This window comes from Cydia pomonella, chromosome 25, assembly GCF_033807575.1.
Source record: "Cydia pomonella isolate Wapato2018A chromosome 25, ilCydPomo1, whole genome shotgun sequence".
NCBI lineage: Eukaryota > Metazoa > Arthropoda > Insecta > Lepidoptera > Tortricidae > Cydia > Cydia pomonella.
In genome coordinates, this window is record NC_084727.1 from 10,850,514 (window position 1) to 10,863,720 (window position 13,207).

Below are 13,207 nucleotides of genomic sequence, written 5' to 3' on the forward strand. Positions count from 1 at the left end.
GTGATATAGAAAGAACTTTTAATCAGATAGAAGAAATTTCCTCTAAAGTAAATCCCTAGACAACGTTTTTCGAAATTAAACCAAAGCATCTTGTACTTGGCATTTTAAAGATGGCTGCTTAATCTAGCCAAATCTCATAAAATATAATCGATTTATCAATTTGTCTCTGGAACGCAGTTTTTTTTATGTCAACGAACATGCGCAGTTTTTGCCGTTCAAGCAAAACTAATAAGGCGGTACCGATACCAGATACCAGAAATCTGGCATGTTGACATTGTCTTAAATTTCAAATGGTGCGGGAAAAATGTTTAGAGAAATCAAATATGACGGCCTCTACATCCATGTTCTAGGAATGGATATTTGAGACTATTATTTACTTACGCAGTGAATACTAATAATGGATGGGCTAGAATCGGGGTTAAAATTAATTTAATTGTACTGACTTAAAAAATGTTTATTGATCTGGTATTTTGCCGAGAAGCAATTGTTTTACTCTAAGTTTAAACTGTTTGAACTATGTATGAGTTAAATACAACAGAGGCGAACTTATTCCTATGTGGAATGGGTTTTAGAGACGTATTTTACCCAAAATGTATTCAAGTCATAAAATTATTTTCTAAACGACATGGAATAACAATTTTTGCAAAGATTGATCCCTTTTTTATCTATTTAAAATGTTTTTTTTTTTATAATGCTTTTATTGTACCTGTGCTGTAGAGTGTTTAAAAAAAAGAGTGTAATATAGTCTGTCAAACAACTTTATCACTAGAAAAAGGCGCGAAATTCATATTTTCTATAGGAGAGTTATCGTTCTAATTTCGCGCCTATATTTTTTATTTTTGCCGCTTTATTCTACTGACGGGACGGCTTGACAGACTATAAATAAAACGTAACCACCGAATATACCGTAATCTTCTAAATCTTAATATATTTGTTCACGGTTTCCTCTTTTCTTTCCAGGGCCATGGAGCTCAAAACGCCAAAAGACAAGAAGATATCGAGTTTCACAAAACTCCTTTCGCGCGGAAAAATGTTCCGGATACCGATACTCATCCTCTTCCTTTTGGGCAGCACTAGTTGTGATGACAGCGAAGACGAATTCCAATTTCAAATTCAAAATTCGAATTTGCAAAACACAAGTTTGATGGAACACTCGCATAGACACGGACGTAATACCAGTGTAAAAAAAGATTTGAGTGACATTAAATATTTAAGGCGACATTTAAATAGGGAAATAGTGAATTTTGTAATGACTGACTATTTGGTGGATGGCGAGGTGGAGAACCGTGTGCATTATAATGGCGTCACGGCGAAGGAAACTTATGTTGGCGCGAATGGGTAAGTTAACCTGGCAACATTTTTTTCAAAAAAAACCTCAAATTGTAAAGGCCGCTCTAGATGGCAACTAACGAAGAAAAACTAAGACTTGTGGCTTAATACAAAACGTGAAATTCCTTAGACTTTGCGTGCGCATTCGAGTTGGACTAAGCTATATTCAGTCAAGCCAATGCCGTCAGTAAAAAAAGCGGCAAATTTAAAAAAAATAGGCGCGAAGATTTATCGTTTCATAGAAAATTTAAATTTCGCGCCTTTTTCTACTGACAAAGTTGATTGACAGGCTATAAACATTGCAGAAACTTTGCTGTGGCATTAATTAAAAAGAAAACAAGTGACCTTCTTTATCTTATCTTACACCTTTTAAACGAGAAATTCTTGTACATATATATATCGAGGATCTCTGAAACGGCTCAAACGATTTAGATGAAATTTGCTATATGGGGATTTTCAGGGGCGAAAAATCGATATAGCTAGGTCTTATCTCTGGGGAAACGCGCATTTCTAAGTTTTATATTTCCAAGCAAAGCTCGGTCTCCCAGATATCTAATTTTCAGTGATCGGAACTATGGGAGTAAAACTTTAACAAAAGTTATCAAGCGGACGTAAAAAGAGTGCTTATAGCCTTAAACATTCGAATATCTATGAATGTAAATATTTTTATGGCTGTAATTACTATACTATTCCTATCCCTATGGACATGAATATTTTTAGGGCTGTATGCACTATTTTATGTCCGCTTAACAAGTTTTGTTAAAGTTTTACTCCCATAGTTCCGATCACCAGGGATCGGAACCGGTTTTTTGCAAAAACATCGAAATAACCATATATTTCGGTTTATTTTATACTCTAAATGTAGGATCTAAATGTGTTTTCAGATAACGACTTCGTATTATTAGATTGCCTAATTAGAAATGAAGTAATTAACAAAGAACGAAAAAATACCGTTTTCGTTCCCATACAAAAAATACCGGTTTCCGATCCCTGCCGATCACTGCTAATTTTATATCACACACATATTAATTTACCTACTCTGATAAAGCAATCCGTAAATAATAAAGACGGATCTGTACTAAAAATAAAAAATAAAAACCGCATACATGTTTATTATATCAGAGAATGACGTACTGTCTTCCCGGGTTATCTCTGTTATGACGGTTGGATGTCGGGTCGGGTAAATTAAAAACTCAAAAAGACACGAGGCATTGCGATTTTATAAATAATTTATTGTTTGTCTTATTATGCTTTACGAAGGCCATAAAATTTGCAAGAGTTGTATACATCCAGGACTGAATTCTCTAGGGATTTGATGTGAAAATCTGTCAGATCTGTCACCGTAGATAATCGGTCCAGTATTAAAAATGTCTGTGAGTCTATGACGACCTTAAATAAAGGAGTAACTATACGTTGTGTGAGGCTGTTATACTCTTATACACCAACTTCGTCAATAGGAAAAGGCGGCAAATTTAAAAATGTAGGTGCGAATGGTTGACTTCAAATATAAAAATAAATTTCGCGCCTTTTTCAACTGACAAAGTGGGGTTGCCAGAGATAGTAATATGTTTGAATAAAGAAAAGTTGTACAAAAACGTTGATTTAATTTTCTCTCTTTTGATAGAAAATATATAAGTGTGTATAAATGTGTATGTGTAAGGCGGTTTTAATAGAAAATGTATAAGGCGGTTTTGTAACGACCCATACAAAATGATAGTCACAAAACACTTATTTTTTTATTTTTATTTAAACTTTATTACACACATAAAGAAAAATGTACAATTAGCTAACTTACTACCAGTCAACCATTGGGTCTAACAGAGACATTTGTTTATGTTGGTGCTAGAAAAAATAATAACAAATAATAAGGATAAAATTAAACGTGAAGTCAAATAATATTAAAAATATATAAATATTTAAATACTACTATACTTATATAATAGGCCTTTTCATCTGTGTACTGCGACGACATATAATGTATAAAAGATAGACTAATACATATAAACTTTCTTACTTATTTGGCGCAATGACCCAAAAATAAGTCCTCGCCTCCAACACAAGAGCACTCCATTTTACCCGGTCCTGCGCGGCTTCACGCCAGTCTTCACTGACGCCGAGCTCACGGAAATCTACCTCCACCTATCCGTCTACCGATTCAGGATAACCTACAGGACGGCGTCCAGGCCACAATACAATAAACATTTTTTTTTAATATTAGAAGCTTATTTTTATCGGAGAAAAATAAACTTTTCTCGTTTTCCAAAGTATATTGGGTTTTATTACTGAATAAAACTAGTAGGGTCATATACTCGTAAGATTGCTATAGGTATCGATCACGACGACATATACATAATATAAACATTAGGTATTGCAACTTAATAGGATTAATATGGATTATCTAAAGTCACAGGTTATCCGCAATATTAATTATATATAGTTAATGTTATCTTTGCAGATACCATATAAACAAACAGCTCAAACAGAAGATTGTTGTCTGAGAGAGATCTTTATTAGCAGTTATCGCGGCGCCTGAAGCAAATAGTGTTCTTTTATTTATAGTTACTGTAGTTAGGCAAACAACTTTGTCAGTACAAAAAGGCACGAACTTTAAATTTTCATTGGGACAATAACCCTTCGCGCCTAAATTTTTTTAATATGCCGCTTTTTTCTGCTGACGGAAATGGCTTCGCAGACTATATCTATCTGTATAAGGACTAAAATTTCTGATAAATTTTAGAAAAACTATAGTGTTATATAATAAAATACAAATACAAATAGGTTTATTTCATTACTTTTTACAGCAGTTCATAGGTCTTAGTCAAAATACATATATGTATTATAAATATAACCGATTGCTCTAATTATAAAATGGAAGTGCCTCTTTAACTTTGCCCAACCCGTTACCATCAAGATGTCGTCTCTTTGACTTCCCCAATCCAAGTGAACGAGTCTGTACAACACTCTCCTTAGCTTCCGCTTACCCCTATCACTTCCTAACTAACGTGTTGCCAGGTAAGTCATGAAACATTACCCATTACTCTCACATTAATTTAGGTATTTTCGGAATGTTGCCAACGTAAAATTCATATTTGCCCACACTATTTAGTATTATTATTAAGAAATCATGACATATGTGTTGGTCGTTTCGTTACTACAACAATATATTATAGCAGAATAGTTGCAACGGGGGGGGGGGTAAGTGAAATTTTGATTACGAGGGAATTAAATACCCGAGTTTGCAATATTCTTACCCCCAGAGTTACACACAACGCGGTGACATATCAAACATTCGTCCGCCATTTTGTAATTTCTTGACAGGTTAAGCATCGAAGGCACAGACCTATGCCGCATTCAGCCACGTTTGAAAATTATGTAAAAATATTTTAAACGGCTGTTAAATTAATAAAATTAAATAATTTTAAACATAAACAGAAATATTAAATTATAAATGTCAGTATTTTAAAAGGAAAACTGTTTATGCTACTTGGTTTGTATGAATAAGTAACATAATTTAAAAGAAAAACTATAACTCCCTAGGGAGTTATAGCTTTTTTTCACAATCCATAACTCCCGGGGGAACAAAATAGCCCTTTGTCCTTCAGTACACCAGCATGAAATAAGATCTTTTTCGAGCAACTGTGATGAAAAAGTAATGATCAGTACCTAAATAATTTTTTCTTCCCGGTTTCCATCCCATGTGACTAGCGAAACGGCCAATCCAATTATTTTGACAAAAAAAAAAAGTTAGTGACGTTAGGGCTTGTACGAAGTGAAGTGACAAAATCGAGTTTTTAGATATCAATAAAATCGAAAGTAGGTATAAGATCAATGAAGAATGATGCAATTGAAACTTTTTATGTTTAATAAGTCTACTATTGACATCACATTCCGAGAATTTTGTTTATCTGGAATAATCCAAACCCAAGTTATGAGGGTTCAAAAAACGACGAAGCGCTTCGAGAAAGGTAGGTAGTGCCCTTGCGCTTCTCTTCGCTCCCCCAGATAAGTAGCTTAAAACTAAAATAGGCTCTTGAGGTATTACAGTAACTGTACAAATACTAAACTAAATTAATAAATAAATTGAACTTACGCTAACACAAAACAACTTAAAACTAAAAACTAAATATAAAAGATCTCCCCCAAATAACTTCCTTCCGGCATGGTCGCAAGAACGCTGGCGGCGTTACCCCTCTGCACGGCCAGACTTAGCCTCTGGGCAAAGAAAACGCCAGCCCTATGATCGCCCGAGATGCTTATCAGCCGAACTGACACTTCTCTGACAAAATTTTTGGTGTCGGACGACCACGCGCCTAACGTTTCCATTGCAAGCGCCGCAAACTCATACTCATTCGATAAGAACGCGTATTTGCGGCGCTTGGCGGTCTGGGCCTGGTCCGCAGCAGTCCCAGGCTTCCGAGCCGACCCTTCCACGTAAGACGGAGCCAGCGTGTCAACGCAGGTGGCGTCCCACGCCAAAGGGCGACCTAAGCTCCAGGGCACGAGGAATTAATAAATAGCTTAAATCTTCTGATATCGTTTTCATGATGATATGAGCCGGGGTTCGAACCGTGACCTCCGTTATCTGAAAACTGTCGTGTTCCTAGATCGTTAGCGATCTAAATCCGACAGGTAACTGCACTCGTTCCTCGCGCTATTTATACGCAGGCAACTACTGTGCACACAACTGTTTGAAGAGTCCATAGTCCAGGGAATTATGATCGATATATTGATATTTATTGGTAAATATTCACATTTACAATCTGAATTCATCAAAACAGCAAGATACCAACTGGACGAAACCGATAGCGAATCAGACGAAGAAGAACCAACCTGCCGAATCGACGAGCAAACCACATCGCAAGGTGATATTGAGCTTGCGTGATAAAAGATATTATAAAGAAGAGGGAATTTCGATAGCTAAAAGTGGAAAATAATCAATAAACCAGGCAGTCGACTAGTTTCGATGGATTTATTTTGCGAACTGACGTACAAAAATATAAACAGTCAAAATAACATTAGAATTTAAATATGGAATTAAAAAAGAACTTAAGACTAGACATAGATAATAGTGTAAACGTATCAAAACCTATTTACATATACACCCTTAACATCCCACCCCCTTGTGTGCGAAAGCACACAAAACTAGCCAGACTAGATATAAACTGAGACTTTATGCCTCTAATCTGACCAATTTTTTAGAAGGTCGACGAAGAATTCCACCTGATGTGGCTACGTCCACCACCCTGACCACTCCGTCTCTGCCAGGGAATGTAGCGCGGCCGCGTGGCCAGGTTCCTCGGGGTAGGTTCTGGTCTACAATGATGACTAAGTCGCCAAGAGTCAAGTCGTGCTCTCTGTTCTCCGCTATCTGGCGAGGTTGCATGGTTGGCAGAATTTCTTTTACCCATCGGTTCCAAAAGTGGTCGGCCAATCTCAACGCCTTCCTCCAGTCAGCACGTCTTAAAAGGTCTCGGTCGTCAAGGGTTGCAGGCAGAACCTGGTTAGAAGATGAGCCAATTAGAAAGTGGAAGGGCGTTAGGGTTTCCTGGTCTTCAGGGCCAATAGGGACATGGGTCAGAGGTCGAGAATTTACAATTGCCTCAGCTTCTAGAAGGAGAGTTACTAGGACTTCGGGATTAGGTTCTCTTTCTCGTAATGTGGCATTCAGCGCGACTTTGACGGTGCGAATAAGTCTCTCCCAGCATCCGCCGAAAAAAGGAGCAGCGGCAGGGATAAAGCTCCACTTTATTCCTCTATTGGCAGCAAAATCGTAGACCTCGTTCTGATAAAATTCGCGTAGAATTCGGTCTGCACCAACAAAACATGTACCGTTGTCAGAATATACAGTATTGGGAGCGCCTCTTCTAGCAATAAACCGTGGCAGGCTCATTATTGCGGAGTCAGCAGAAAGGGAATGTACAAGCTCCAGGTGAACGGCTCTGGATGTCATGCAGGTGTACAGGGCCACATAACGTTTCTCTTGTCTTCGGCCGATCTTGGTATTTATCGGGCCGAAATAATCCAAGCCAGTGTACGTGAATGGGCGGCGGTGGTGGGCAAGCCGCTGAGGAGGAAGGTTACCGGTCATCGGATTCATTGGCTTTGCTCTTTTGATGCGACAGAACAAACATTTGCTGGTGACGCTTCGAACAGTACTGCGCAGATGAAGAAGCCAATATTTTTGTCGAACCTCATTGACCACCATTTCATTGTTTGCATGTCCAGCCTTGCGATGGTAGAAATTGACCAATAAGCGCACTACTGGGTGTCGTCCATCTAGAATGATTGGAAACTTGATCTCGGAACCGACGTCTTGTACGGCAACGATTCTGCCAGCTAGGTGCAACAAGTTGTCTGGCCCCATTCTGGGAGAAAGCTTCGCCAGGCGACTACTCTTTGGTATCAATTCTCCACGTTCTATTATTGGGATTTCGTCACTAAATGATTCAGACTGTACTTTCTTCAGGACGTGCCTTTCTGCGGCTTCCATAAGTTCCGCTGTCAGGGGGATTAGAGTGGTGGACGTAGGTCTATTCGTACGTTGACGAAGCCTAACATCGGTGCTAGGAGCAATGCGACCTACGCGATCTAAAGCCGAGCGAAATTTAGACGCAGCTTGCAAAACGCGAGCAGTAGCACGAAGTAATCGTAGCCAGTCACTAAAACGACTGAAATCCGCGGTAATTGTCAGATGACCAACCACAAGTCCAGAAGTCTGCTTCCGCTCTTCCTGGACTATAGGCTGACCAGCTGGTTCAACAGGCCAATTCTCCGGTGGATCGAGAAGGAACGAGGGACCTGTAAACCATCGGTGGTTAGGATTAAGATGAAGCGGCTTAATCCTAGTGGCATCGTCCGCAACGTTCAAATCAGTTGGGACCCATTTCCAATCTTGCACGCGCGTATTTTCTGTAATTTCTCCTACGCGATGGGCCACAAAGGGTTTGTACGTTCGTGCGTCACTTCTGAGCCAACCGAGGACAGTTCTTGAATCTGTCCACAGGAAAGTTCGTAAAGGTTTTTTCTTATGAAACTCTTTAATAGTGACAGCAAGGCGAGAAGCTATCAAAGCGCCCTGCAATTCTAGACGAGGAATTGAAATGGGCTTCAAAGGTGAGACTCTCGTCTTACTGGTGATGAGTGCGAGCTTGACTGTACCATCTGCATACAATAAGCGCCAATAAGCGACGGTGGCAAAGGCCAACTCGCTTGCGTCCGCGAAAATGTGTAGCTCCCTGTGTAGAGGTTCTCCATTGAGCTTGGCGTACCATCGTGAAATCCTAATTGTAGATACGTCAGACAGTTCCTTAAACCACTCGTTCCACTTTAAAATCTGTGATGGTGGAAATGGTGTGTCCCAGTCAATATTGGATCTCCACGCCCCCTGAAGCAGTATACGCCCTTTGACCACTATTGGGCCCAACAAACCTAGTGGGTCGTATACTTTCATGAGGTGGGACAACACTTTGCGTTTATTAAAAATGCCCTGTAGTATGAGACCTTCTAAACCAGTCCTAAATCCGACAGTGTCCGAAATAGGATCCCATGAAACACCTAAGGCTCTGACGCTACTTGATTCACTGCCAAGTGACATCTCACTAGGCTGGACGGCGCGCAGTTCAGTCGGTATAAGACGCAATGCTCCCTGATCGTTAGAATTCCAGCCACACATTTCGAAACATGCGTTACGATGAATAGTCACAACATCGGATGCCATCTGTGCAGCTTCGTCAACATCGTCCAGACTATCCAAGAAATCGTCCATATAGGAACTATGGATACTTGCGTTGGCTGCCGCTGGATACGAATCTTGGTGTGACATAGCGTTTTTATGTTTAATGTACAACGCAGTGAAAGGGCTGGACGATGCTCCAAAAATGACAGCTGTCATCCGATATTCTTTTAGAGGCATTGTTTCCCTTGACTGAACGTCGCGCCATAAAAAACGTAGTGCGTCACGATCTTGTTCACGGATTTTTATTTGAGGAAACATTTCCTTAATATCAGCTGTTATAGCAACAGCGCCCTCTCTGAACCGAAATAAAATACCTAATAAATTTTCTAAAAGATCAGGTCCTTGAAGCAGCAACGAGTTTAATGAAACACCCTGATTAGTCGCGGCTGCGTCGTGGACAACACGAAGTTTACGTTTTTGTGGATGGTACACGCCAAAATGAGGCAAATACCACCTTATTCTTGCGTTAATGTCACTTTTATTAGGTTCAGATTCGGTTTTTAATTTATTTTTATTGTTATTCACACTTGACAGCTCAATGTCAAAATTTGTTTCTGTTTTATTCGGACTGACTGTACTAGGTTGTAAGTTATCAGATAAGGTGTGAATTTTATTTGAATAATCGCCTAAATTGGTATCGTGTTTGAGATCAATGCTGGTGTTGACGCTTTTAGTGATAAGATGATTATAATAAGTGCCGGAATCGCACTTCTCAGCATAATTTTTAGCAATCCGGTTGGCTCAGAAGTGACGCACGAACGTACAAAAATATAAACAGTCAAAATAACATTAGAATTTAAATATGGAATTAAAAAAGAACTTAAGACTAGACATAGATAATAGTGTAAACGTATCAAAACCTATTTACATATACACCCTTAACATATTACGAAGACCCACACGGAAGCGACGAGCAGCATATTACCAACGCTCTCCCTCGACGACATAACCTACCCCACCTGCCTTCCAATATTGGCTCTAGGCTGCATAATAGCCGGCTGATTATAACTATCCCTTTCCCATCCCAAGAGCGGGTCACTCCCCATAAAATTACGTCCCCCGGTATGCCGGCTAGACCGGAGCAGGCATGTCCCTGGCCGGGAGCGGCGTCTTTTGTCTTGTCTTGTCTTGTCTTGTCTTGTCTTGTCTTGTCTTGTCTTGTAAATATTCACATTTACAATCTTGTAAATTGAAAAGAAGTTTCACGTTGCATTTCAACAATTTTTATAATTCGTGATAAAAAAACTTGTAACCCCCAAAAATATTTGACATATCGAAAGACCTCCGTGTACACTAACGCCCCTAGCGGTGAAATTAAACGCGTTAGTCCTCATTGTATGGCTGTGACCAATGTTGGCCGAACGTTAATTAGAATTGACCATATTGTTAATTAACCATTACAAACTGAACCTGAAACTGTAACCGTCTGTTACGGTACTATAAATATAGCTTATTTTCCAAGTAGTCATATTACAATGCGCTTATGAACGTCAAATAAAGCTACGCCGGCTCTAACCATACACCTCTGACCCGAGAAGATTTAAATCCCTCCTAAATTTGTAAGAGGGTAATATCCCAATATGGGACCGGCAAGAAACTCGGTTCATTGTGACTGAAAAGTGATAGTTCTGTGTGTTGTAGACTGTGGGAGCGGATTGCATCTATCAGCAGGTGCAACAGGAGTGCATGTTTACATTCCTACGGATGCATGGCTATCTTGACCTTGCCTGTTGGACTGTGTGTAGCTGTAGACACTACACATATCTGCCCGCGTAGCCAAATCCGTGGCGAACGAAACGCAACTGTCACAGTCGCACTAATATGGTAGAGTGATAGAGAGAGATGACTACGCTACGGAGCGTTAACGAATGTAACGTTGGCTACGCGGCCTGAGTGCGTAGCCAACATGGCAATCGTTAACGCTCCGTAGCGAACGAAACGTAACTGTCACTATCGCACTTATATGGAACAAGAATAACTAATAATAAAGAAAAGAAAGAAGAAGAATGATAGAGACACAAAGCGCTTCGTTATCGTAACGCAAAATAATTGTCACCTTGGCTATGCATCGTGAATTCTAATCGAAATAAATAAATTATATTAAATAAATAAATATTATAGGACATTAATATATAGTTTTTTACTTATATACACTGAAAACATACATACACCCAAGGCCAAAAGTATGGGGACAAGGTTATTTTCTTTAATATCTCATGTTTCTGCCTTTGTTTTATATTTGTAACCTAAAATTTACATTAAGCAACTACAAAAGGTTAAAAATACTCGCTAAATATCAAAACATCGTAAAATATTATCAAAAATTTAAAAAAATTAGGAAAAAGTAACATAATTATAACATAATTGTTTTAAAAATATTGAACTGGCAAATATCATAGCCACAACTCGAGTAATTCGAGTAATATACTTTTAAAATATTCTACAGTTATATTTACCATTTTGTTTCTAATGAGTAGTATATATTACATCGCTTAAAAAATCACACTTTTCTATTAAAATATAAGCTTTTTTTCTATACTTTTGGCCGGGAGTGTAAATCGGGAAGAGATATATGTCAGAAACACATAAATAAACGCCCTCACCAGGATTTTAACCCGGACCTTCTGCTTCGCAGGTCACAAACAAACCCCAACTAGGCTAGGACTAGGAAGCCGTCAACTTATTCGTAAATTAATTCAACTTAATTAACGTCTTAATAATCTAATGTGTACAACTACATGCATTATGCAAGTATTTTAGAAATATATATATATATTTATTTATTATTTATTGATATTTGGGACAACAACAGCCGTAAATAAAAGATTTACATATGAGTGATTACATAACAGATGGCCAATGACAGTTATCCACTAATTACATTTTACTTAAAATAACGTAAGTCGTATCTAGGTATTATCATAATAAACAGTTTAAATAAGACAGTGTGCTCATCACAAAATGCTCATCATTAATTATGAGTTTATGATTCTATACAAATACATAAATTTTAGCCAAGACGCATACGTCAATAAGTTCGTAGACGTAAAGATCTGATGTAAAGTTATTATACGTATGTACAAATATTATTCATTTTATTTAAGTGCATATGCCTCAATAAATCTGCAGTTCATAGTTTATTTTGGTATGTCAATACTACACAATTGTATGACTTTACATCAGTTGATTAGAAATATTAAACATAAATTAAAAAGAAGAGTTGCATGATATTACTCTTTTCATCAAAAATATTTAAAAAAATAAAACGATGTAGATACAATACAACCTCTTTTAAATTTTATTTTTAATGGTACTGGCATCTTGCTCGCCATTAAAATGTAAAAAAAATAAAAGCATTTTCTTTTTAGTGGCATCTGAGAAATTTTTGATACGTTCTAGCCGGTCAACGCAATTTTTATAAACTAAACAAAAAGTTTCATTACAAACAGGTTGGATAACATAACATTTTTATTGATGGATGCAAGAAAGCAAAACTATTATTAGTTTTAATGCACGTGTAACTGTTAAACAATTTTAATGTAATCTTAAACCGCTATAATCATGCATTTTATGGTTGTTTTTGCTTTAAATTATTTTAAGAAATGCAGTGGCAAAAAACCTAGCAGCCAACGAATCGTCAGACATTAATTTTTTAGTTGTTCAAATGAAGGCAGGAAGCATGGATTGTGGAATTAAGAGGAGTGGCATCTCTTATGGTAGAACTGTTGCAAAAGTGTCCAGCTGTCAGCTATAAATAATAGTTCCAAATCTCTCCAGAATAGCGCTAGAGTAGCTAAGAACCTAGGCGTTATTGACGGAGTGAAGTACGCTGTCTATGATTTGATTTTATTGTTCAATTGGTATTGTAGCGCCACCTATTTAAAGTTTTTTGATGACGCTTTTTGGTATATGGAGATTTCGTTCCTTATCTCCACCTTCCGTAGCAGGAAGGATTTAATTCAATTCGACAATAAGGAATTTATAGATTTGGAATTATGTTCAATGACAAATTGGATTGTCAGATTAGACCAAAGTAATAAGTATATGTATTAATGTTAAAGTCGTATGTGTATTAAGCCTAGATTATATATTATTAGCTTATTAGTTATTACATAGGGAAAAATTTCACATACATGTACGATA

The 13,207-nt window shown here is 37.9% G+C and overlaps 1 protein-coding gene across 4 annotated transcripts in view; it reads left to right on the forward strand.

The window, feature by feature from the left end:
- The window catches only part of LOC133531601 (uncharacterized), a 198,658-nt gene that overhangs the window by 105,900 nt on the left and 79,551 nt on the right, over positions 1 to 13,207 (forward strand). For all 4 annotated transcript variants that reach the window (XM_061869914.1, XM_061869917.1, XM_061869916.1 and 1 more), the window contains exon 2: positions 961 to 1,338. In XM_061869914.1, the coding sequence (XP_061725898.1) occupies positions 965 to 1,338 (374 nt within the window). In that variant the 5' untranslated portion in view covers positions 961 to 964. The remainder of the gene's footprint in view (positions 1 to 960; positions 1,339 to 13,207) is intronic.